This window comes from Talaromyces rugulosus, chromosome III (genome assembly GCF_013368755.1).
Source record: "Talaromyces rugulosus chromosome III, complete sequence".
In the NCBI taxonomy this organism is placed as follows: Eukaryota; Fungi; Ascomycota; class Eurotiomycetes; order Eurotiales; family Trichocomaceae; genus Talaromyces; species Talaromyces rugulosus.
In genome coordinates this window covers 5,248,075-5,271,332 of record NC_049563.1, presented here as the reverse complement: position 1 = coordinate 5,271,332, position 23,258 = coordinate 5,248,075, and the positions used below count along the sequence as shown (strand labels likewise).

The following is a 23,258-nucleotide window of genomic DNA, read 5'->3' as shown; positions in this document are numbered from 1 at the left end:
TGTGGAGTATGCCCAACATATGAAGAGGGACATCTTTCACTGCTCAGCCTTATCAAGGCTCGGGCCGACAGAAATTCCGGATCTCATGTTCACCAAACTCCAGTCGTTGACACATTTACTATGGCCGACCCTGGTAATTTTATTACCAAGTTTTTTATTCTCAAGCAATGTAGGGTGAGGTCTGAGATAATGGTCATGTAAAATACGTATACGTATTCAGGTCCAGCCAATCTTGTGTCTGATTTGCTTCACAGTGGATACATTTACCATGTGGACCGGGCCGAGGACCCACATTAATTGTTAACGATACAGCAATCTTAAATACTACGCATTTCATGTTACTAACTACAGCCCAAAACAATAAATTTGGAGATGCTTTAATGTATAATTCTTTTAACATGTGAGAGGTAGTGGCAGCGATCAAAATAATCTTTGTCAATTAGTACGCAAGTATGTAGTCCTGGTTGTGACATCTACCTGTCGACGAATCAGAGCTTGATATTCCCGAATATTCTAACAATCACCCTCAAATTTCGACTCAACTCTGTGGGGAGACTGTGACTCACAATCGAGAACTAGAATTCTGCTCTTCTACACTGAAGATTATAGAGGATTAAACAAAGCCAGATATCAGCGTATAATGCCATCATATTACCTGTCTCTGATCATTATAGAGGACGCTTGTTTCTAAACACTATACCCTTCGAGGAGGCTGCTTTTTTGCACCCCTGACCAGTTCTTGTGAACTAACGTAAATATTTGGCCAGTCTGGGCTAAGTACGGCTATTATAGTATTGATCCAAATTTAATCGCACGTATATATTTTACGAACCATAGTATCGACATACACCTAAGCAAAAACACTCACAAATAGCCTTAAGTGCTGTCTTTGGCACCCGAAATTTAACCCTTGACTTTGTATCGGCACCATTCGTTTTCAGTAGTCTTGGTGGTGCCTAAGATAGCAGGGTTACGATGGCATTATATGCGTCCTTTGGTTGGTAGTTGTCGTCGAAGAGTAAGGGGTGGTCGCTAGATCTCCACGAATGCTATAACGCATGATTAGCATGACTTCATAATCCACTCATATCTCTACACCTGAGACGTACTGCATCACTTGTGCCCCAAACTGTAATTCCCACACAATTTGACACCTCCAAGCAGGCACTGGTAACGGCGACATAGTCATCGGGGGGTGCGTTGGCGATGTCAAGCTCTGTTATAGCTACTTCGGACACGACGGCACTCAGCGCTTGCAGAGCACCCAATGTGCCCGAGGAGCCGCCTTCTCCGAGATGGCTTTGCGAACCAATTCCATCGATAGGAACACCTGCAGCGATCCAATCTTTAACGTTGGGCACAATGCCGTTAGCAACTTTCCCGTAGCTGGCACTGTCCAGGTTGTAGTCATTAATGTAGAGCTTGGCGGTAGGATCGGCTTCCTTTGCAGCGTTGAAAGCAATAGAGACAAACTGGTCGCCCAGAACACGGCTAAAGACAGAATCACGAAGTGAGCCGTCCTCGTTAAAGATCTCGTTCACCACGTCCTACACCATGATCAGCTCGGGAGCATGACTCTAGAAGGAGTGATACATACCCAAGCGTAGATCTTCCCGGCATATCTTCCTGCGACGGTACTAACATGGGTTTGAATCACTTCAGTCAGATCGTCCGGGTCCGAGATTGCGGATACCCAGCTGGGGAGTTGTGAATGCCACAGGAGATTATGGCCGCGAATGACGAGATTGTTAGAAGTAGCAAACTCGACGAACTGGTCAGCGGCGTCGAAGTTGAATTCACCCCTGGATGGCTCTGTTGCATCCCATTTCATGCTGTTCTCTGGAGTGACAGCACCAAAATCAGCAATGATAGTACTGGCATCTTGACTGATGGCGATATCAACGGGGTCGGTTATTGAACCGAAATAAAGCTTCTCCTTGGCCGTAAACAGTTCATTGATACTGGCCAGCTGGCTCGAAAGCGGGCTGCCTGATACCAGAGTAGCTGTAAAGAGACCGATGAGCACTTTCTGCATCATAATAATGGATCAGAGAGATAATACTAATTGCAAATGGAAGAGAGATGAGTGAATTGAGATTTATTTGGTTGAGTTTGCAGCGTCAAGTAGGCTCTTTATATAGACACAAAGTTCGGGCTACAAGATTACTGGTCTACCACAATAGCCTCAACTCTGGATAATTAGGTTCTTGAAACGCTATTTCAGTTTGAAATAAAGTAGTTAATATTACCCGTGGCATTTTACCGGCCGATGAGTACTGGCAAAATCACCAAACGTTACTAAGGGGTACAGGAGGCTCCTGCCAAGTGTTTTTAAAGTTCTTGGCAAATGCAATGCAACACACGAGTCGGTAAATTTCACAAGTCGAACTCTTTAGGTATAATACAACAATTTGTCCTCTACCCCTCATTTCTATTATAGTGTGCCTGTACAGAGAAAATCCTCGTATTGCTCGATAATTACACTTGACACTCATTGCTGTGAGGTACCAGATCTACCTTTTTTCTGATTATGTGCTCCTCGATGTGCATCAAAAGGATGAAACCGGATGGTATCAAACATCTTTCTATTGCAGTAGAACCTAGAGATACCGTCTCTCCCTGCTTCATTTCCTACCATGTAAGCATTTATTATATGCTGATATAGTGTGTTTTAGTTTACCCGCATGCGAGTACCTCATTGTGGTGCGGCTAGCTGAGGCTGGCGCTAGATCATCTTGATGTCCACCCTCTGGGTAATTAAATAGCTAGAATTGACATATGTAGGATAGCCATCCGTTACTCCTTCAAGTATCTTACCCACTTGATCGTTTATTAGTGTAATCGGGTTTAATATCCTTCTCATGGAGGTCACAGCTTCCCAATGCCTAGTTTAAAAGGAGGGCTACCATGTCACAAGCGCTCATTTATACCCAATGGCTTAGTCGAACATGCATCTCGGGCGTGCGGTAAAACATATTATTTTGACAGGCGGGTTCAAGCACAGAGGCTTAAGTATGTGCATATCAACATCGGGTGATTAGAATAGGATATGGGAGGTGAAGGGGACATGCCCTATGGACACCATGAGGTGCTACTGGGACATTCATATTAACAGCTTAGCCAGGTCAAGAAAAGTCCTCAGATTGGATCCAAGGAGTGTCTAATATTCGTAATTTTTCTTGTTGAAAAGTACCGCACCTAACCCCACATATGTCGTCATGCCAAATCATGCGAGAACGACCAGCCACGCATTCAACAGAACGTAAGAGTCGCGTAGCAGTAATGCATGGTGGAAACGCTATAAGAGCGGAGTGTCGGATACAGGGCTATTGGAGATCTCTAGGACTTTAATAACGGCAAACTAAAAACACAACTGCCGAGTCTATCATGCCCCCAACTCCAAATTTAATGTAGAAGATCAACATTTGAAATAGAGGTCCGACATCGTATAAATTAATTAATTTGCCTTTTTCCTATTACACTAAGGGTCTATAACGTTCATATAATTATTATCGGATGATCAAGTCTCCCTAAAACGAAATTTGATTTAGTGCGTATATGGTATTATGTGGCTCCAGTTGTATTTTCAGGCTGACAAATTTACTGGCCCTATGGGATATTCATGCTGCGCCTTGTGATCCGGTGTGTGAACTTGAAATCGGCCTATTGGGGAGGGAATCGCTGTGGCGGATTTCCTCTGCATCTATTATTGCGGGGACTGAGATGATCGCTGGTGACAACGCTGCTTTGGATTACATTACTAAACAGTTAGCGTTTCATCTTGTCACGCAAGCTTCGTCGACTAGTCTCTTCCGGGGGTTGAGGTGAAATCCAGGGTCGACAGGATCAGAGAGCGCCAATGAGGGTCTCATCCTAGTCTAAAAATAAAAGGGTAGGTCACCGTTATTCTTTCCCTGTCTATACTGAACCAGTCTAAACTCAGACAGAGTTTGACTTCTCTAGATGTTTTCCAAGTACGGCCACATCCTCCGGGCGTCCCGTGGGGACATGTGTTTGGACATTTCCTTTATGTATTTGTCGAGAGCCGACTTGTTACGTTGCTGAATTTCGGTAATATCGAGCTCCGGAGATATCCAGCCATCTGCATCTGTATCTAAGTAGCTCCTTGCAAATTCCTGAACGTCATGCCAATGCCGATATTCCTGAAATTCTTGCTTGATTTCCAGAAGTTGCTCGTCCGCAAATGAAACAGGACAGCTTCCAGTAAGGTCTAACATACTCCATGACTGATAGAGTTCCGCTAAGCAAGCTCGAAGACCTATTGTACCTTCCTTTGAGGCTTCTCCACAACGTATAAATATCTCGCGGAAGATAGGAGGTAGTTTAATAGAGCGATAGACGTCACGGTTGTTATACTGAGAGGAGCGTAATTCGTAAGATTTGGTAATCAACGCATCATCTCTCGTAGAAATCGCAAATTCTTTTTCAGCCATATCCAGTTCGTCAAAGTTGTCAGGTAGTTGTGGCTGAACGACGCCACAGATATAGTCATCATTGGGCTTCAGAAATTCCGGCCAGGTTGCTTGTAGGAACAAAGGCACGACAGATATTGACTGCCAGTCGATGATTGAAACAATCTGTGTCGGGTCCTCCTCTGAAACGTAGATATTTCCTAAATGTAAATCCGTGTGCCATATGATTGGATTCAAAGTCGACGCAAGGTCCCTGTGGTGTGATTCTAATAGATTTATAACCCTCATAGCACCTTTAAGATCAGCTATCTCCTCGTCGGCCTTGCGGCGGCGATAAGGGCGATTATCCGTCTTTTGGTCGTTAGAGATTCGGTATATCTCTCGTTCCGTGAGGTCATGACCATAGTCGGATAGAGAAGGCCCTATAATTATGAAAGACAGTTGTTAGAAATGGAAAGCGGGGAGAGGCATCGCTACTTACAAGGCCCTCTGCTGAAACCCGGCGTCAGAATTCCTGACTGAGATTCAATACACCACGAACGGTCCGCGGAGGGCCCGATGCAGTAGGATTGACTTGGATCGATATCTATGGGAAGTGGATGGCACTCGCTCCCGCTCAAGCACGATTCTCTCAAATAGAGGCTCCCAGACACTGGAAAATGAATGGAGGCTAGCTGACTCTCAAGCTTTACAAGATGGTTGGTAAGAGCAAGGTTCGAATTTCCATCCATATCGCCCCATTTTTTGTACAGCTGAACTCCTGGTGCCTTCTCCATGATTATATATTCGCTACCAACACTGTTGGATGAGTCACATTCCCACGCGAGCACCCTGGGAACGGGTATGGACGTATGTTGTTGTACTATATTATATTAGCAACATTCACAGCTTCTGATATTTGAATTACCATATTTTAGTATTGCCACCTCCGACGCCGTTGAGAACTTGGGCGGTCCAGCCAGTTTTGACGGTAACTTTGCAACTATTTCCGATCCGTCCGCTCTCCTCATCAGAAGCGCTTTGCAAAACCCGCCTTCCATCTTTTCAATAGCAACAATGGGCGATTTCGTAGCCCCGACAACAGCCGCTACGTCGCAGAGCCGTGAGATGTCAAACTTCAAGTAGCGCTGCCGATATTGATGTTCTTCGTTTATTAGAAAATGGCCATTGGTGTACCTGTACAACTCTTCTTCGCTGATAGGGTCGCCTGTAAGGCAATGTAAGCTAGATGAAGCAATGTAGAGATATTTGAGATATTTTGGACCACGCACCCCGACATGTAATCGCCATGTTTCTCACATGCTTCGGTGGCTTGCGGTGAAACAGAGTACGCACTGCAGCCGTTCTGAAGGTGGAAGCGCCGTACAATGATAACATCGAGCAAACATTAAAGAAGACCGATTGACCCGGAGGAGACACGAATCAAAACTCCATAAGATACTGTCCTGAATTAGTCGTTAAACGCGTCAAGTGGTAACTGGCTTCGTCGTTGGTGTTATCGACGCGAAGGATCCCAGGCAGATGACTGGTCAGCTGATCCCCACTGTGTATAAAGGTGGGTCTTGGTACATGATATCATTGGTGTTTGGCAAAATGGGAGTATATAATATTTTCTTTTGTTGTAATTATTAATTTATGTATTAATCTTGGTTTTCATTTAACGTCATGATCAGTATCTAACCAATTCACGAGGAACCGGATAGATATCTCAGGAAACCGTTTATATCAAGAAAGGGTCGTCTCTAATCACACGCCATCTGTTATAGCAAGGTATTCGAAGATACCTAGGTGTCACAAAGTATCACTCGTAGCTTTTAGTGCAAACGTCAACGAGTTCACTGGCCTAGGGTTGATATCAACGCCGCGAAAGAGTCCTCCCTATAGGACCTTAGACCAATCCTGCTTTCTGATCCAGTCCTCAACACTATCCAAGTGTATTGGCACCTCAAGCTGTATGTTGTCAGCACCCACCAGCAATTTCATCGCAAGGGTCTCATGGCTCACATTCTTCGGATGAACAATTGTTGGATCACCCCCGTCAAACCCGAATTCGTTCAGATAAGCTGCACCTTCCTCAATGTCCAATTGCAGATCGTCGGGCAACCCTTCCCACTTTTTATCGGCTGCAAAGGACAAGTATTTCGACTTGACACCCAAGACTCTCCCCCAGACCTCGGAAAATTCGGTAAGCGTTAACCATTCGCGATACGCGAGAAGATGCTGACCAGGGTCAACACTGACGAGTGCCTTTGTAAGGGGCCCAGTGTCTTCTCTTGGTGCTATCAAGGGGAGTTTGCGATCCCTAGCTATTTTTGTACTGAATATATAAACCCCGTCTTCATTCTTTTTAGCCGTTGATAACAGTCAATAATTGGTAACCTTGAAGAATACACTAGGAAAACATTGAACGCACCTTCTTCGGCTGGTAATGAGGCATTAACAACATGTTTGACAAATACATGCCTATCTGGATGAGACTGGTTTTCTTCACCAGATCTGGATACTGGGCACGAGCATACTCGACTGCCCTCGCTTCGCTATCAAAGTGATAGACATGCGTATACTTTCCTCCGGACCATTTGGTAGCGTACGGAAGAGCTGAAAAAATAAGCCTTTCCAGCCCATCTACCTGAGCTGCCGCGGCAAACACATTTTTGCCCTGCTGCATCTCGTAGTCATGGGCCCATTCCATCATCGTCTGTCCCGGTGCAAGCATCGAGCGATTGGCCGGGTTGCGATATCCAGTCCAGAAATCTAGCACACTGAATATGGTGTGTGCACCTTGAAAAGCTGCACGTAAAGAAGAAATGTCGTCGAGATTAGCGGTTACCATTTCCACACCACGCTCCTTGAGTGTCTGGGCTGCATCGCTGTTGACATTGCGAGTAAGTCCTCGGATCGTCCATCCGGGCTCTTTGAGGAATGTCTCGACTACTGAGCCTCCTTGGTTGCCTGTTGCGCCAATGACGACGAGAAGCTTAAAGGCCATGGCTTTATTAGTTTAATGAAATTTTCGTTCCGTGTATTTATATCAGTTCACAGTGGCTTTGGGCCGTTGTCACGGGTTGTTTTCATGTTCCCCGTGATGTATCAGTTCCGCATTTTATATATTTTCTAGGTTCGGACACGGGGCGTCTACAGCACCGAACTGAAAGATTGATTTCTAAGGAATTTTTATTGTAACTGGGCTGTAGGGTGGAAGGTTTGGGCTAATTAAACCCACTCCGCGGACGTCCACGGATGCCCCCGGACTTCTTCGGATGCCTGCCCCGGATTTCCGTCTTCTTCCACTGATCAATATCATCTGCTTCGTCTTCCAGGAGACCTGGTTACGCTCCAATTCCTAGTCATGTCGAGAAGCAGGATCGGCCCAGACCCCGTTTCATGTCTGTCTTGCAGGTCGAAAAAGTTGAGATGCAACCGCATTCAACCGTGCTCAAATTGCACTTCGCGTGGGATCACCTGCCAATTTCCTCATTCCCCACGAAGACGAGGAGGAATAGAGTCGCCTTCAACGATTCAAAACAATGCTAAAATTTTAAAGCGCATTGAGCGGCTCGAGTCTCTTGTTTTATCATCACATACTTCCCAAAATGCTCATCTCGTTGGACTTCCGCCAGCCTGGTCTGGAACCACTGAAACGGTTACGCCGAACATATGTGAACAGCCAGAAAAGGTTTTTGAAGATCTAGAAAACGTCGGCTCGATACGGGATTCCCCTGTAAGATTCTGCTATAACAGGGTTTTATGCAAGCCTCTAACAAATGGATAGTTACGGCCTTTATCGAACCATCTATCGTTTACAATTCTAGATGCACACGATATCCTAAACCAACAAGATCGCCTCAATAACACCACAGAACGTACCATAGCATTTCCCACTTACCAAGTAGCCGTTGCCTTGTTTGAGAGCTACGAGACTACCATAGACGATGTGTGTCGAATAATGCACATTCCAACGGTGCGATCCATGATGAAAGCCGCTTATTTGCGAATCTGTCAAAGCGAATCTATTCCACCCGGCCAAGCTGCACTACTACTTGCGATCTTTTCTCTTGGTGCATTCTTTTATCAACCTTTGGGCAACCATGGAATAGTGACAAGCGAGCGTGATGCTAGCCAACTTTCCAGCTTCTTGTGCAAGGGCGCCCTGGATGTGTTGGACTATTCGCATCGGAATGCCTCGGGAATTATAGAAGACGTACAAGCGCTGATTCTCATGTGTTATGTCACCTACCATCTTGATGGCTTCTCGGCAAGATATCGACTGCTGCTGGCGCAGGCCTCCTCGGTTGCTAGGGACCTCTGTTTACACAGATTAGATGTCAATGATCAATTGGCCGAGGACGGTGAGACCGCAGCCCAGAAGCTAGTCGAACGCGAAGTGAAAAGACGAGTTTTCTGGCATATAGCAGCGACAGACTGGTAATTGCGGTTTCTTTTTTCCCCGGAAATCATTTACTAATAACATATGAGCAGGTTACAGTCAGTCGTTTCAGGGCCGCAAGAAGGTACATATTTCATTCACCCACAACATGCGAATGTTCGACTTCCAAAAGACTGCAGCGACGATGAAATACATCTAGGTATCAATAATGACCCAGTAGGGGAGCCTCAACCTACTGGTATGACCTTCTTTCTTGAGAGAGTTCGACTTGCACATATCTGCCGCGAAGTCACCGATGTACTTCCATTGGAGACATCGAAACTGGTCCAAATTCCGTATGAGCAGATTATCCTTTTAGACAAGAAATTTCAGGATTTCTTTTCTGGTTTACCGTTTTTCTTTCGGGTTGATTCTGAGAGTCGTCAAAAAAGAAAGCTTCTCGAGATTGTCTACACCAACATTGATATAATGCGATACTGTATTACAACGATGGCTCATAGCAGGCGATGCCGGCTACATCAAAAGTTTCTGCTTAGGCAATCCTTCAACAACCGTTATGCCTACTCAAGAAAAGCATGCCTAGAATCGGCACGGGCAATCATTCAGATCCATGAGGATCCTCTACAAAGAGAGGGCTTGAGGTCCAAGACAAAGGCACAAATTGGCATGGCAGTACACTTTATACACCTAGGACTCGTGATCATGGTCATGGACTTGTGCATTAATAAAGATGTACCTGGCGAGGAAGGGAGGAAGGAAGAAGTAAAGACAACTTTGGAAACGCTTGAAGGGGCTAGAAATATTTCTCCCATTCTTGGGCGATCATTAGACTCGCTTTATGAGGTTTTGAAAAAGTACAACGTTTCTCTATCGGCAAACGTTTCGCCGGATTCAAAGGAAGTGCCTGAAACTGTTTCAGAGACTGAAATTGGTGACTTCGATCCCCTTTATCATGTGTATATGCAGTCGACCCTGCTTGGATTACACGGATTGAGCCCGGGTACGAATTTCGATGAGTTTTCACAAAACTCGACTCAATTTGAAACAGACCTCAGCTTAATTACTTGGGATAACCTTTTCTCGGCTGTGGATTCCCGACCATTTTGAGTTGATAGTGATGCCTCGTGTGGATATAGCTTTAGAAGGAATGATCGAGATGTATGATCCACCCTGTTTAGGGTGATATAAGAGTCAATAGCTCTCATACCCATAGTTGACATGGATCGTCCCTTTCTAGAATCCTATTTTCAACAGACGGGAAAAGGAATTATCCGCCCGGCGTTTTTCTCCACAGTGAGTGGATCATTGGCCAGACTTACCCCGGGTCGTCCTCTGGTTATTTACACGTCCCCTGGATTTACACGAATTATGGCATTTTATATTAGAAAAAGAGTGTCTGCTTATCCTACTATCTCATTTTCTTTACCGCCAGGGCTTCTCTCTGTTGCAAGTCTATTGCAACGCCCAAGGTCCAAATGTCGCCCTCTGAAACTCATCTCTACTTCTTCCTGTCTATCAACAGCAACGTCTTGCGATAAACAAGAGTACAACTGGATTGATGGTGCAGAATCACTCGAAAAATACAGGCCTGGTAGTTATCATCCTATGATGATTGGCGATGAACTACGTGGAGGGCGTTACCGTATTGTGGACAAGTTAGGTTTTGGAGGTTATTCAACCATTTAGCTGGCTCGGGACACTCAATTGGATCGTTATATTGCCATAAAAGTGTGCATAGCAGATGCCCCTTCTTTTAAATATCGCATTCTCAAAACTCTTTCATCGTCTTCTACACATCCAGGACAAAAATCAATTCCGCTCCCCCTGGACGAATTCAAGACACATAGTCCCAATAAGACACATCTCTGCTACACAATGGCTCCTGCGCTATACAACCTCAGAGAAGTATCTTACAGCTGCCTTTTTCCCCTTAAAACTGCGCGGGCTTTATCTGGCCGCCTCACATTAACTATTGCTTATACGCATTCTCGAGGCTATGTCCATGGAGGTTTATTATTACAATTCTACACTTCATAGGTCCTAACCTAATAACCATTCTTTAGATGTACATCTCTGTAACATTTTAATTAAGCCCCCTTCAAACTTTGATCAACTTTCAGTGGAACAACTTTATGAAAAATATAGTGAGCCAGAGACTGAAGTGACTATTACAAAATGCAACCAAAAGCCGCTTCCACCCAACGTTCCAGAAAAAGCTGTGTTACCACTCTATCTTGGAAAGAATGCAGAAGAATTTACCTTATCCGATACACACGTACTTCTCAGTGACTTTGGCGAGGCATTTACCCCCGAAAAGGATTTTCGTCGGGGGAAAGACTGCCACACCCCATTAGCTATGCGACCTCCAGAAGCACGATTCGAAGCGCAGGCCCCGCTCTCGTATTCAGCAGATATTTGGAGTCTAGCTGTCGCGATATGGGAGATTCTTGGCATGAAGGCGATTTTCAGCAGCGAGTATGCTTCTGCAGATGAGGTGCTATCCCAACAAATTGATGTTCTCGGGCCTATGCCATCAAGCTGGTGGGAGTCATGGGAACAACGGGGTCAATATTTTAATAAATATGGAGACCCAAAGGAAGGCTGGTATGTTTGGCCTCGGATTGATGAAGCATTCGAAGAAGGGGTGCAGAAATATCGACATAAGAGTAGTCGAGTAAACGAGTTTGACAGGGAGGAAACAATGGCCATACTTGATCTGATTCGTAGGATGCTGGTATTCCGACCGGAAGACCGACCAACTGCAGAAGAAGTCCTAGAGTCTCAGTGGATGGTTAAGTGGGTGTTGCCTAGCTTTAATGGACGTATGGCGATGAAATAGAAGTCTATAACAGGTTCCTTATACTATACCCACAGCGATAACGCGTATAAACCCCTATCCATGAAATTGAACACTAGGACTCGCAATGTCGCCCGGGGGGGTTTCTAAAATAATACGAGGAAGATAACTGTTAAAGTAAAGCACAGCTTTCTACTTTTATGTTAGTCTGAAAGCCGGGAAAGCTAGGCAAATCACAACGCAATAATGAGAACCGTATACAAATGAACCCATTCGAGGCTACATGTATGTTTGAGATGAATTTCATTTAATCCTAGCAGCTAATGCAGGATGTTAAGTTTATTCTAGACGGACGTCCTTGGATGTCGAACTGGACGAAGCAGGTTAGATATTGAGGCTCTAGAACGCATGAGGCAGCTTTGCTTGATGGAAATGACTGAATTGACTGTGTGTAAGGACAAGAACAGGATTTGTGTGTGGTTCGCTAATAAAAACTGTTTTATTTGTTTGCTTGCATATGAAAGTAGGTTGGCCTGAGGCCGATATGTTGATATTGGAGATGTTCAAGGTTTCGGAATTCGTTCTTTGTCTCTAGAGACCGGAACCAGCTGCGGATTTTCTTTCAAATATTCACGGCACAAATTTTAGTTGATATCATATCGGTTCGGGGTTTTTATTTGCTGGCCGTGGATCACTCAACCTCTTTGCCCATCGTATTCCCCTTGTGGTCTATCATCGCAACTGAAAGTAGACTGTCCAAAGAGTTGATGTTGCCACAAGCCACGCAGCTAGTGTAAAAGCCCCTCCAACGTCCTTTGTGCAAGCAGCGTAGATGACTGCCAAAATCACGCTTATAATGAATATCAAGCAAAGCATCCACGCAATGGCAATCGCATTCAGACCTTCCACGATTTGAATACCCCAGGCAACGGTTATCTTTCCCGACTCGTATACCAGCTTGCTTCGAAGTTTCTTCGGAAATAGCTCCAACCATGCGTCATCTAAAAAGGCGTGGCCCGGTTCAAAAAGGTGAAGTAAAAACGTCTGGTTAATCTGAAAATCTTCAACCTCTCTAGGACATGGGTGATAATGCCAGTTTCGATGTACTGTGATCTCTACTTCAGGAGGAAGAGAAGGGCTTTTTATATTGACAGGACTTGGGGTTGTCCAGAGGGGTAGCAGGCTAAACTGTGATGGAGTCAGATGTGGATGGGGGTAGTATTGACGATAAACATTTTCAAGATCTCTTTGGGAAAATCATTGACGTTCGGAACATAACTTACTGATACAAAGTTCGCATTTTTGGGGGTATAGAAATGAAGGCCTCCTAAGACCGATATCATCCAGGTAGGTAGACGTAATGAGTTCAAAAGTGCCACCTTCGAATACCAACATTCTTCGTTTCTGATCTCGCAATATGCGTCATGTATGTAACGAAACAAGTACTGGTCGTTGGGCAGATCGGTGACGTCGATTTGCCTGAAAGTCTCTGACTTGTGGGTAGAGAAGCACAGTAACAGATACCGCCGTTCGTTCGAAGGCAGAGTTGTACCATGGTCAGAAATATCTGTCCTCGGAGAAGAATTTCTCGTGCCATCTACAAGGGAAGATGTGCTGGCACCTTCCCTGATATGTACAGCCGCTGGGTTTGTAATATGATCGAGAGAGACCGAGGTTCCAGAAGATGATGGCGACCTTGAACTGGGCCCGTTTACCACATAAGATTCGAATCGTTCCTGTAACCTCTGTGCTGCACCGTCCACTATTTCTTTGACGTCAATATAAAGAGGTCTTCCTAGTGCACTCAGCCATGTAATTCGTTTGTAGCCCTTCGGAGGCTTGGGCCACAACAGTGGCACAATTTTCTGCAAAATTGGTGTCATGATGATACCTTTGCAGATTCTGAGTTTTCGGAATAAGGCGAATCTTGACCAAAAGGAGACTTCTGGTGGGCTCTCTGCATATTTAAGGATAAATTCACGTGACAAGTATTGAGGGGAGATAAAATGCTGGGTTTCAGGAGGTTGCTGTTCTTTGACTCCGAAGCTTTCTAGGTGCCTCTCGAAACCTGCTTCAAGGTCAAAGGCTTCCGCGGTTTTCGTAACTGTCTGCGCCTCAGGAAGCGTCTGCGGACAGAATTGGTCGTCGTCATCGTTCTCGTCCTCTTCCACTTCTTTCTCTGAAGATAATTCTCCGGAAAGTGGAGGTATGTGACTTTTAATTTCCGGTTTGCTCCTCCGAATATATAGGGGCCGACGGACTTGTCTATTGAACAAGTCAGCACAGAACATAAAACTTCAGTCAAAGGCCTTTTAAAATACACAGGAGGGGGCTTGTTGGTGTTTTCCATTGTTTAAAAAAAAGCTTTGTACGTCGATTCGCTCGGTTCTGAATAGGGCGAGGTGATCTCAGCTCGATATTTATCCCATCCCGTGTCAGAAAGATATCTCTGTGGATTTTTGCGACGTGGTGAAAAGTAAATTGATGGTATGGAAGTAAACAAAGATACGTCTGAGTGGTTCTGTGCACATACGAAGTTTTTGATTTAAAATAATCAAAGATATCGCTCGGGAGAAAAATCGGACAGAGGTAGAATCAGCCTTGTCATGGCTGTGTCACCACCATCAGGCTGACCCCGCAGATACGGTGAGTCCTACAGCATGGTCGGAGCAATAAATTAACGATATTGGGCCTGTTACACAAACATTGAATCCGGCTACGTATGCTCCAATTTCTTGGCTCCTTGCAACTATCCTAGTTGTGTGCTGATCGGTCTCCCGTCGTATCATTGATGTGATGGATGATCAGAGTAATAAAATGAATAAGCTTGGTATTACTACGTGGGACACCAAAACTTTGGAGATCTCCTGGTATGAAGGGCTGGTCCTTTTTTCTAATCATATAATTTATTTGTTTCTGAAGCTTTATGCAACCTCTGGTCTGTCATCATCGACAGTATCCGTGTTCTCCTACACTGTAATAGCTAGCGATAGCGCGTATAAAACCTCTATCCAGTCTTGAAATCGAACACTATATGTAGGACTTGGGAATTCGGCGGGGGATTTTGCGTTTCTAATATAATACAACAAAAATAACTGTTAATGGCGTAAATCCGTTCAAATATGTACATGTCATATAAACTACTATATACATGTAGTTCGAAAAGGCCTCTTATAACGGTGTTTTTACATAAATTTTCCCCTATTTTTAATTGCAATTTATCTCATACCTATGTGATTGTCAACATTTGAACACAACAAATGTATAAACTATAGAGGCGGCGGATTCAAATCCAGCCCCTCGACAGTAAGCTTAAACGCGTCGCTGCGTGAATAACTACCCGCCACGTCCAGGTCCAGTCGGCCTCGCTCGCAGTCCTCAAAGTCGACTTCGGCCACGACGAGGCCAGAACCCACGGCGTATTCGTCTATGGATGGGTCTGCGGCGGCGTCTTCTGTACACACGTCCCAGATGGGACCGCCGATGATTTCGCCAAGGGGGCCGATGATGCATGAGCCGCCGTGGGAGACGTAGGGGTCTGACGTTTGTAGTTCTGGTTCAGTCAGTCAGCAAGATCACGATGATACAAGCTTGATTTATGGTTAATGTAGAGTTCACTCACCACTTTTAGCGTTGATTCTTGCCTGGTTCTGGTCCAATTGGCTCACTTCAACTACTAGTCAGCTCAACCCCAGACTTTGCCCCAGGCTCAACAAACTCACCAGGAACGTCGTCATCAACGGCCACGCTCGAATGTATCTGATCCCGCGGTTTATCCGGATGAAGCTGCGAACCAGGTGACTGCGGCCACACAATCTCATGCGGGCCCTCGGTCGTCGTGATCGACTGTTTTCTTGCCGTCGAGCTCTCCGGCAGTATGTTTGTATCGGGCTTGCTGATCCAATCCGGCAATTCGCTTTCTCGCACGCACTGGTTTGCAGACAGCACGACTGCGCGCCCCTCGCAGGCTACTGTGCGCATCAGTGGCAGCCAGGTATCGCGTGCGTCGGCGGTGGGCGCGAGATACAGGTTGACGTTTTGCGAGTACAGGCTTTGGCGAAGCAGTGGCATGTAGTTTTCCCAGCAGATGGCGGCGCCGATGGTCAGGCCCACGCCGTTGATTTCGGTGGTGACGGCTTTGAGAGTCGAGGGCGAGCCTTGTGCCCAGATCAGGCGTTCTGAAGCTGTCTATGACCGTCAGCAGCTATTCAAAATTCTCTGTGGTAAAACTCACTGGCATGACCTTTCGTCTCTTCCCCAACACACCCCGTTTCGGATCAACATACACCACAGCACAGTACAAACTACCGCCAGCCCTTTCAATCAGACCAACAGCGATAAAAACTCCCGTCGCAGCAGCGACCTTCTCAAGAACCTCGCGCGTTCCATCGCCTCGCCTGTCCTTGCCCTTTGCCGTGGGCAGGGTGCGATCAACCCAGTCGTCGCCCGCACCGTTGGGCGTGTCGCCCAGGTCGACAGCGGAGTTGAAGTATTTGAGAAATTGATCTCTGCCCTCAGGTTTGCGGTATCCCACTGCAGAGCCAAAATCGCAGGTGCGAGGGTATCCGCCCAGGTATGCTTCGGGGAAGAGAAGCACGTTGACGCCGCGAGAGGCGGCGTGGTGGGTGATGCGCGACAGGGCGTCGAGGGTTGCTGGTGTTGTGGCCAGAGTGCGTGCCTGGGCGGCTGCGATGGTGAGTTTTTTGGGCATTTTGTGTTGAGTTTTTTTTTAGTTTTTTTTTTTTATCTACAATGGTTGTGTGCTTTGGATATGTCGCTGAATGTTGGAGATGGAAGTCGGTTGCCACGATGAGGTCAGAAATGTTCACCCTCGGAAATGCGGGGGTTGACTTTGAACTTTACATACTACGAGGATATGAGTCATGCCAATTTATTCAACAATGGATTTTGTTTTTATTCTGCCTATCTGCAAGTCTCGTAATGCATTTTCGTTTTTATTTTCATAATTTTCGTGATTTCCGTAATTTCGTCATTCTCGTAGCAATCCTTGTTACCACATCCGTCTCAAAATCGCAAACATCATCATCCAATGGTGAGATCCTCCAAAGCCAAACCCAAATCCAGTTCATCATCGGCATCCCCCTCTTCCTCCTGTCCCTCCTGTTCCTGTTCCTGTCCCTCCTCCTTAGGCACCACGTGCTTTCCCTCGCGAAGCTCGCCGTATTCATTGATATGCTGTTCCCATTTTTCGGCATTGAACTTGCGGCGCCAATAGCCTTCCTTGCTGGCCATATTGTTACAGCCGCGGCAGCAAAAGCCCTCATCCATGCGTTTCTCCTTCTTGATCAAGTGCGGGACCTTGATGACGGCCATCCAGCGCTTGACGTTGTGGACGCGGTGGTCCTCGTTGAGGATGATATGACGGCAGTTGCGAGAATGGTTGCGCCACATCATGCGAGATCGTCTCTGGCGCTCCTGCACGTCGGACTGACGGTCATTGGCTGCCTTGCGTGCAGATGGCTGATCGAGCAGAGTCAGATTGTCGCGGCAGGGGATGGGTCTGGTGTCGTTGAGCGGTTTGCAGGCGCTGAGGTCGGTGATGTAGTGCTCTTCAGCATACAAGCCCGGGATGCTACGCATCTTGGGGATTTCATCGGTCTGGTACTCGACGGGTAGGCCAAAGTAATCGTTTGCCTCGCAGGGACTTATCGGGCAGAAAGCTAGGGAGGTGGTGAAGCAGTAAAAGCAGACGCGTTGCACGGGGCCCAGCACGTAGAGGTAGCCAGCGAAATCGCCGCATTTCTCGCAGTATGCATTGCAGATACTGGTCAGCAGCTCGGGACAAGTGGTCCACTGGCCGGTGCCGATGCTCATGATACCACGAATAGTCTGGGGGGCATGCTCGCAGAGAGTTTTGAAGCAAGGCAGCTCCTCGACGGCGGCAAAGGTCTGGTCGTTGATGAGACGAAAGTTCATCAGCGAGGCCAAGTCCATGTACTCGAAGATGTAGTCGATTATCTCGTTTGGCAGCACGCTGAAATTGCCCAGGCCAGACGACGCGTTGAAGGGGGGCGTGGTCAGGGGGTACAGCTCAGGGGCACGGTCAAGGGTGTATTCATTGAAGACTGGGGAGTATGTGTTTTCAGTGATGCTGCGTGCAGGGATACGCAGGACGCAGTTCATCGTGCGTGGTGTGCGTGTGGTTGTGCTCATTGTGCGCGCATAAAAGTGAGGAGGGTGAGGAGAGAGGGGCAGCGAGGATAAGATGATTCACGCATATTGAGATGAAAGAAGCACATGTTGGTTGATGTTTGTTGATAGGCGGTGACGAAAAGGGCTTTAAGATTTCCTAATTGGGAAGCGCTGGCAGAAACTCACCAGGTGTTGCTGTTCACAACAAGCATTAACACATCTGCATGTTTACAGCAAAGAGCATTTGAAACAAGAATGTAATAATATATATGATGTATTATATTGCCAGCTGCAGAAAAGACTTTGAGTCTCTCAGGCAGTCAACGATATACAAAGTACAGTATAGGTAGTGCTGTAGTCTGGAATTATCCACACAGCAAAACACCGCTATACAGAAATACCTGCCTGAGGCAGCCACTGATGCAGGAACACAGTACGTACAGCAGGAAAATATTGCATGCATCGGCGGGTCTGGTGCACGTCCTGCGATGCGATGGGCCCTTGCATTAGCCAGAGGCTTGGCAGGGGCGTCCTCTATCGATTGAGGCTAAACGTACTGTCGCATATTGTGTTTTTTCAACAATGATCGGTCGTTTTTTATAATAATATACCGATTCAGACACGATACAGCAAATACCATACATAAATAGGATGCAGTAAGATTGTTGTCTGCGAGCTCAGGAGACACATTGCCCGATCGGGCTAGCGCGGCGGCAGCTGTTGACGTCAACAACGATTCTTGACGATTCTCCAGGCTTCACACCTTGATTTATTTCGAGCTCAGTCTTTGCAGCTCCTTTCAGCCCTCAGGGAGCTCACCAACTGCTCAAATACCCTGTCATTGGCCACCACAGAGACCGACCCTGCACAGGACTCATCCAACACAGCCAACACAGGCTGACAGGGGCCGCATTCCTGACAGCGGCCCGCCACGCTGCGGCACTCGAGGCACACTCGGATTCAGCAGTCAACCAGCAGGCGACCGATTGCCTAGAGCAGAAGCCTAGAAATATTCCCTGGGCTAGACGAGAACAGCCATCGCGCCCCTCCTAAAAATAGAAACACAACCAGGAAAAAACACTACCGTTGCAGGCAAACACAAACAAACACAAAAAAAGAACAATAAATAACCGGGTCCGGTGGATCGGCTGCAAGCGTCGCATCCCTATTATTATTGGCAGCCTGCAAGGCGCCCTTAGCTAATCCGCGCGCGCCCCCCGCCGTCATTTTGCCAGATACACACTCACTCAACTTTCACTCGCACAACTCAGCTCATACCTTTGGTTCTCGCATCCTTCGACCTCACTACTATATACAACTCTACCATTTCAATTCACGCCTAGCACATCGACACAATGGCCAAGAAAGGCGGCAAGAAGCACAACAAGGCCAAGCCCAAGGGCGGCCCTCCCAAGCTCCCAACAGCTGCGTAAGTTGCTGACTGTGGCAACCTGGACCGTCTCATCCAGACAGCTAATAACGATCACTAGTCCCGCCCACGAGGAAGAAGACAACATTGTTGCCGGTGAAGCACCCGCTGAAGAGACCAAGATCGACCAGACCACAGAAACAGAAGAAGCTCCGGCGGCAGCCCCTGAAAAGGACGTGTCGACCGCGCCTGCAGAGGAAGTGAGCGAGGATGTTGACACCAAGCCGGCCGTCGAGTCGAAGGAAGAGGATGCAACGCTCCCGGTGCGCGAAAAAGGTATGGTGACGTTGCTGGGTCTTTGGCCTGCGCTGACAGTGTTTAGACGCCGCGGCCGAGAAGCCAGCAGAACAGCCAGTCGAAAAGCTAGCCGAAGAACCCGCTGAGAAGGCAGTAGAAAAGCCCGCTGAGACACCAGCCGAGAAACCAGCCGAGAAGCTAGTTGAAAAGCCCGCTGAAGCAAAGACCGAAGCCCTCGCTGCCGCGAAGCCAACGGAGACCAAGGCTGAGAAGCCTATTGAAAAGGCTGCCGAAAAGGTCCCCGAGCCTGCTGAGGAAGCCAAGAAAGAGGTCACAGAACAACCCTCCCGCAAGATCAGCAAGGAAGAACTGCTCCAGGCAACGCAAGAAAAGGTCGCGCAGACCGGCGGTCCTCAAGCCAGCGAGACTGCGTTGGAGACTGGCGCCCTTGGTGCAGCTGTAGGCGCCGCCGGAGTGGCGGGCACTGCCGCAGTTGTGCAGCATGAAAAGACAGGTATGTCGCATGTCGAAAGCAGAGAAAACATATCTAACATCTTCTAGCTGCCAAAGAAACCAACGGCCACGTCCTCGAGAACACTCCTAGCACTGCCGAAGCCCCCCATGTCAAGCGCTCGCACGAAGAACCACTGTTCGCCCTCCCAGACCAGGATCAGCCGCTTAAGAAAGCCAAGGTTGAGGAAGCAGAGGGAAAACCAGCTGCTGCAACTGCTACAACTGCTGCTAAAGGCCAAGAACCCGCCATGTCGGCCACGCTCGAAGAGCCCTTTTCTCAAGCGGCGATTGTCTCGCCCAGTTCAGCACCAGTCTCTGCAGAGCAACAGACCAAGCCGGAAATCGCACCGGTCCAAAAGGAGCCCGCTCCTGCTGCCCAGGCCGAGAAGCCCACAGAAACGCCTCTGTCGACACAAAACGCAGAGTCAACGGCCCGGCCAATCAACCCTGCGGTCTCTCTACCAGCAGAGCCCAAGCCGGCTGCCAAACCGATCAACGGACGAGGCGTTGATCAGGAAGCACAGCCCGCAGACACCAAGCCAGCTGAGAGCACGTCCGCCGCACAGAAAGAAGCCAAAAAGGGCGGTTTTGTGTCGTGGATCAAGCGCAAGTTCAAGGGCGACAAGGCGACTGCATGAGTGGACTAAATAATAAGGACTAGATGAGCGGACCAGATTAGTTGCATATGTATAATAAGGCTTCTAGGATTGGGTGTTTTGGGAGGAGAGAGTTGGTTTTCTGGCGGATGTATGATATGGGCATCAATCGAGTTAGCAGAACCAGTCACCGCTTTTTGCTGATCCCTGGCCATGCATAATCATAATACTAGTAGAAGTAATGAACAGTCATTATCGTGTCCAAGTAAGTAATGATCGCAGCGCGGGGCAGCTAAGCTTTGCCCAAGCGGCGCTAGCACGTGCCGGTTGCACTTTGAGACAAGCCGAGAGGGGTAAATTCTCTCCTCGAGCCAACCAAGCCATCCACAAGGCATCCAGGCGCCAGCTCAGAGGTCCAGATATGGCGCTGACGTGTTGCCCCGCCGTTGACTCGGTGTTTTCAAGCCACTGAGATAGGGGGTTGCGCCCTGTTTGCTGTTGTTGATCGCCGGCTGGGTGTGGCGCCGTCTATAAAAGGCACCCCTCCTCGTCATCATGTTGGCTTGAACTGTTCTTCTTCCAAAAAAAAACCCCCTTCCTCCCTTTTCAATTCCATTTCAGTCGTCTATCTTTAGCTCAAAATGGTTCACCTAGCCACCATCAAAAAGGACCACGAGGTCCCTGCGCCAGTGCAGACCCAGCTGCCGAGCATCGAGACCCTCGACCTGAGCGCCCCTGGAGAAGATGACTTTTCTAGTAGCGTATACGGCTCGCGCTTTGCTGCCGAGGCCCTGCCGGCCTTTGAGATGCCGGAACGTGAGATGCCCAAGGATGTGGCATATCGCATGATCAAGGACGACCTGAGTCTGGACGGCAATCCAATGCTCAAGTAGGTGTTTGACTCGTTTTTTTTTTTTTAAAGACGAGGTGCTAATTGGAATAGTCTTGCGTCCTTTGTCACAACCTACATGGTGAGCCAGTGTTGTTACTTAGCTAGGTAGTAAAAGAGCTAATAGAGAATAGGAAGACGAAGCCGAGAAGCTCATGACCGAGGCCTTTAGCAAAAACTTTATCGACTACGAAGAATACCCCCAGTCAGCGGATATCCAGAACCGCTGCGTCAACATGATTGCGCGCCTGTTCAATGCCCCGACTACCGAAGAATCCGAGCATGCCATTGGCACGTCAACCATTGGCTCGTCCGAAGCCATCATGCTGGCCACGCTGGCCATGAAGAAGCGCTGGCAGAACAAGCGCAAGGCCGAGGGCAAGGACTGGCACACGCCTAACATTATCATGAACAGTGCCGTGCAGGTCTGCTGGGAAAAGGCGGCTCGTTACTTTGACATTGAGGAAAAGTACGTCTACTGTACCGATACCCGCTATGTCATTGACCCGGAGGAGGCTGTGAACCTGGTGGACGAGAACACAATTGGTATCTGCGTCATCCTGGGCACCACCTACACGGGTGAGTACGAAGATGCCAAGACGATCAACGATCTCTTGGTTGAGAAGGGCATTGACTGCCCCATCCACATTGACGCTGCCAGCGGTGGCTTTGTCGCCCCGTTTGTGAACCCCAACCTAGAGTGGGATTTCCGCCTGGAAAAGGTCATCTCGATCAATGTGTCTGGACATAAATACGGATTGGTGAGTGGAAAACAAAAATAAATAAATAAATAGCTAACAAGACAACAGGTCTACCCCGGTGTTGGCTGGGTCGTGTGGCGCTCTCCCGAGTACCTCCCGCAGGAACTCGTCTTCAACATCAACTACCTCGGCGCCGACCAGGCCAGCTTCACGCTCAACTTCTCCAAGGGCGCGTCGCAGGTCATCGGCCAGTACTACCAAATGATCCGACTGGGCAAGCGCGGCTACCGATCCATCATGCTCAACCTCACACGCACGGCCGACTACCTGTCCAGTCGGCTCCAGGGACTAGGATTCCTGATCATGAGCCAGGGCCGCGGCCATGGCCTGCCACTGGTGGCCTTCCGGCTCAACCCTGAGAATGAAACTCTTTACGACGAGTTTGCTATTGCGCACCACCTGCGCGAGCGTGGCTGGGTGGTGCCCGCGTATACGATGGCGCCGCATAGCGAGAAGCTCAAGCTGATGCGCATTGTCGTGCGCGAGGACTTTAGTATGACGCGTGCGGACAGTTTGTTGACCGATATCAAGCTTGCGCTGCAAACTCTCGGCGATATGGACAAGACGATGACGGAGAAATATCAAAAGTACCCCTCCCCCTACCTTACCCCTCTAAGCACATCTAGAGACTACATGCTAATTATACTGTTTTAGACACGTCAAAGACCACGTCGTCAAGTCCTCTAAGGCGCACCACACCCACCCGCACTACAAGAAGGAGAAGCACTCGCTGCAGGGCAAGCATGGCAAGACGCACGCTGTGTGTTAGTTTATGTTGCTGATCCGTGTTATATTACTCGTAGAGTACATGCCTATGATTGTCAAGTTAGTCTAGATAACGGTACTCGAATGCTATTACAGTTATGATGATGATTATTGTAGTATACTGGGATGGTATATAACATTGAAAACTGTCCCTTTTTTAATTTATATAAAAACTAATGAACTTGTTAGCAATTATGGAAGCTTAACCTACGCCTACCTCCTTGTCACCCTAGCCAATAGACCCTTAAACCGGGGCTATAATACATGGCGTGCTCTAGTTGGACTAGTTACTATTAGC

At 47.7% G+C, this 23,258-nt stretch overlaps 9 protein-coding genes across 9 annotated transcripts; 4 read left to right on the top strand and 5 right to left on the bottom strand.

Moving 5' to 3' along the window:
* Positions 1–956: 956 nt before the first annotated feature.
* Positions 957–2,038, bottom strand: TRUGW13939_06608 (uncharacterized protein; the record flags this gene model as incomplete). The annotated part of the gene is made up of 3 exons (XM_035489759.1): positions 957–1,049; positions 1,110–1,547; positions 1,598–2,038. The coding sequence occupies 3 exons, from the start codon at positions 2,036–2,038 to the stop codon at positions 957–959; spliced, it is 972 nt and encodes a 323-aa protein (XP_035345652.1).
* A 1,921-nt stretch (positions 2,039–3,959) lies between these two features.
* Positions 3,960–5,810, bottom strand: TRUGW13939_06607 (uncharacterized protein; the record flags this gene model as incomplete). Its single annotated transcript, XM_035489758.1, has 4 exons — positions 3,960–4,855; positions 4,915–5,295; positions 5,341–5,640; positions 5,705–5,810. 4 exons carry the CDS (start codon positions 5,808–5,810, stop codon positions 3,960–3,962), a joined length of 1,683 nt encoding a protein of 560 aa, XP_035345651.1.
* Positions 5,811–6,311: 501 nt separating this feature from the next.
* On the bottom strand, positions 6,312–7,422 carry TRUGW13939_06606 (uncharacterized protein; the record flags this gene model as incomplete). The annotated part of the gene is made up of 3 exons (XM_035489757.1): positions 6,312–6,383; positions 6,438–6,776; positions 6,847–7,422. The coding sequence occupies 3 exons, from the start codon at positions 7,420–7,422 to the stop codon at positions 6,312–6,314; spliced, it is 987 nt and encodes a 328-aa protein (XP_035345650.1).
* Positions 7,423–7,782: 360 nt separating this feature from the next.
* TRUGW13939_06605 (uncharacterized protein) lies at positions 7,783–9,927 on the top strand (the record flags this gene model as incomplete). The annotated part of the gene is made up of 3 exons (XM_035489756.1): positions 7,783–8,154; positions 8,206–8,858; positions 8,913–9,927. The coding sequence occupies 3 exons, from the start codon at positions 7,783–7,785 to the stop codon at positions 9,925–9,927; spliced, it is 2,040 nt and encodes a 679-aa protein (XP_035345649.1).
* A 768-nt stretch (positions 9,928–10,695) lies between these two features.
* Positions 10,696–11,659, top strand: TRUGW13939_06604 (uncharacterized protein; the record flags this gene model as incomplete). The annotated part of the gene is made up of 2 exons (XM_035489755.1): positions 10,696–10,828; positions 10,884–11,659. 2 exons carry the CDS (start codon positions 10,696–10,698, stop codon positions 11,657–11,659), a joined length of 909 nt encoding a protein of 302 aa, XP_035345648.1.
* Positions 11,660–12,349: 690 nt separating this feature from the next.
* On the bottom strand, positions 12,350–13,967 carry TRUGW13939_06603 (uncharacterized protein; the record flags this gene model as incomplete). The annotated part of the gene is made up of 3 exons (XM_035489754.1): positions 12,350–12,805; positions 12,901–13,882; positions 13,939–13,967. The coding sequence occupies 3 exons, from the start codon at positions 13,965–13,967 to the stop codon at positions 12,350–12,352; spliced, it is 1,467 nt and encodes a 488-aa protein (XP_035345647.1).
* A 919-nt stretch (positions 13,968–14,886) lies between these two features.
* Positions 14,887–17,791, bottom strand: TRUGW13939_06602 (uncharacterized protein; the record flags this gene model as incomplete). Its single annotated transcript, XM_035489753.1, has 5 exons — positions 14,887–15,170; positions 15,240–15,284; positions 15,340–15,805; positions 15,852–16,303; positions 16,693–17,791. 5 exons carry the CDS (start codon positions 17,789–17,791, stop codon positions 14,887–14,889), a joined length of 2,346 nt encoding a protein of 781 aa, XP_035345646.1.
* A 1,334-nt stretch (positions 17,792–19,125) lies between these two features.
* On the top strand, positions 19,126–20,587 carry TRUGW13939_06601 (uncharacterized protein; the record flags this gene model as incomplete). Its single annotated transcript, XM_035489752.1, has 4 exons — positions 19,126–19,199; positions 19,261–19,475; positions 19,522–19,950; positions 19,998–20,587. 4 exons carry the CDS (start codon positions 19,126–19,128, stop codon positions 20,585–20,587), a joined length of 1,308 nt encoding a protein of 435 aa, XP_035345645.1.
* A 599-nt stretch (positions 20,588–21,186) lies between these two features.
* On the top strand, positions 21,187–22,964 carry TRUGW13939_06600 (uncharacterized protein; the record flags this gene model as incomplete). The annotated part of the gene is made up of 5 exons (XM_035489751.1): positions 21,187–21,434; positions 21,489–21,516; positions 21,569–22,195; positions 22,244–22,782; positions 22,850–22,964. The coding sequence occupies 5 exons, from the start codon at positions 21,187–21,189 to the stop codon at positions 22,962–22,964; spliced, it is 1,557 nt and encodes a 518-aa protein (XP_035345644.1).
* Between the last annotated feature and the right edge of the window lie 294 nt (positions 22,965–23,258).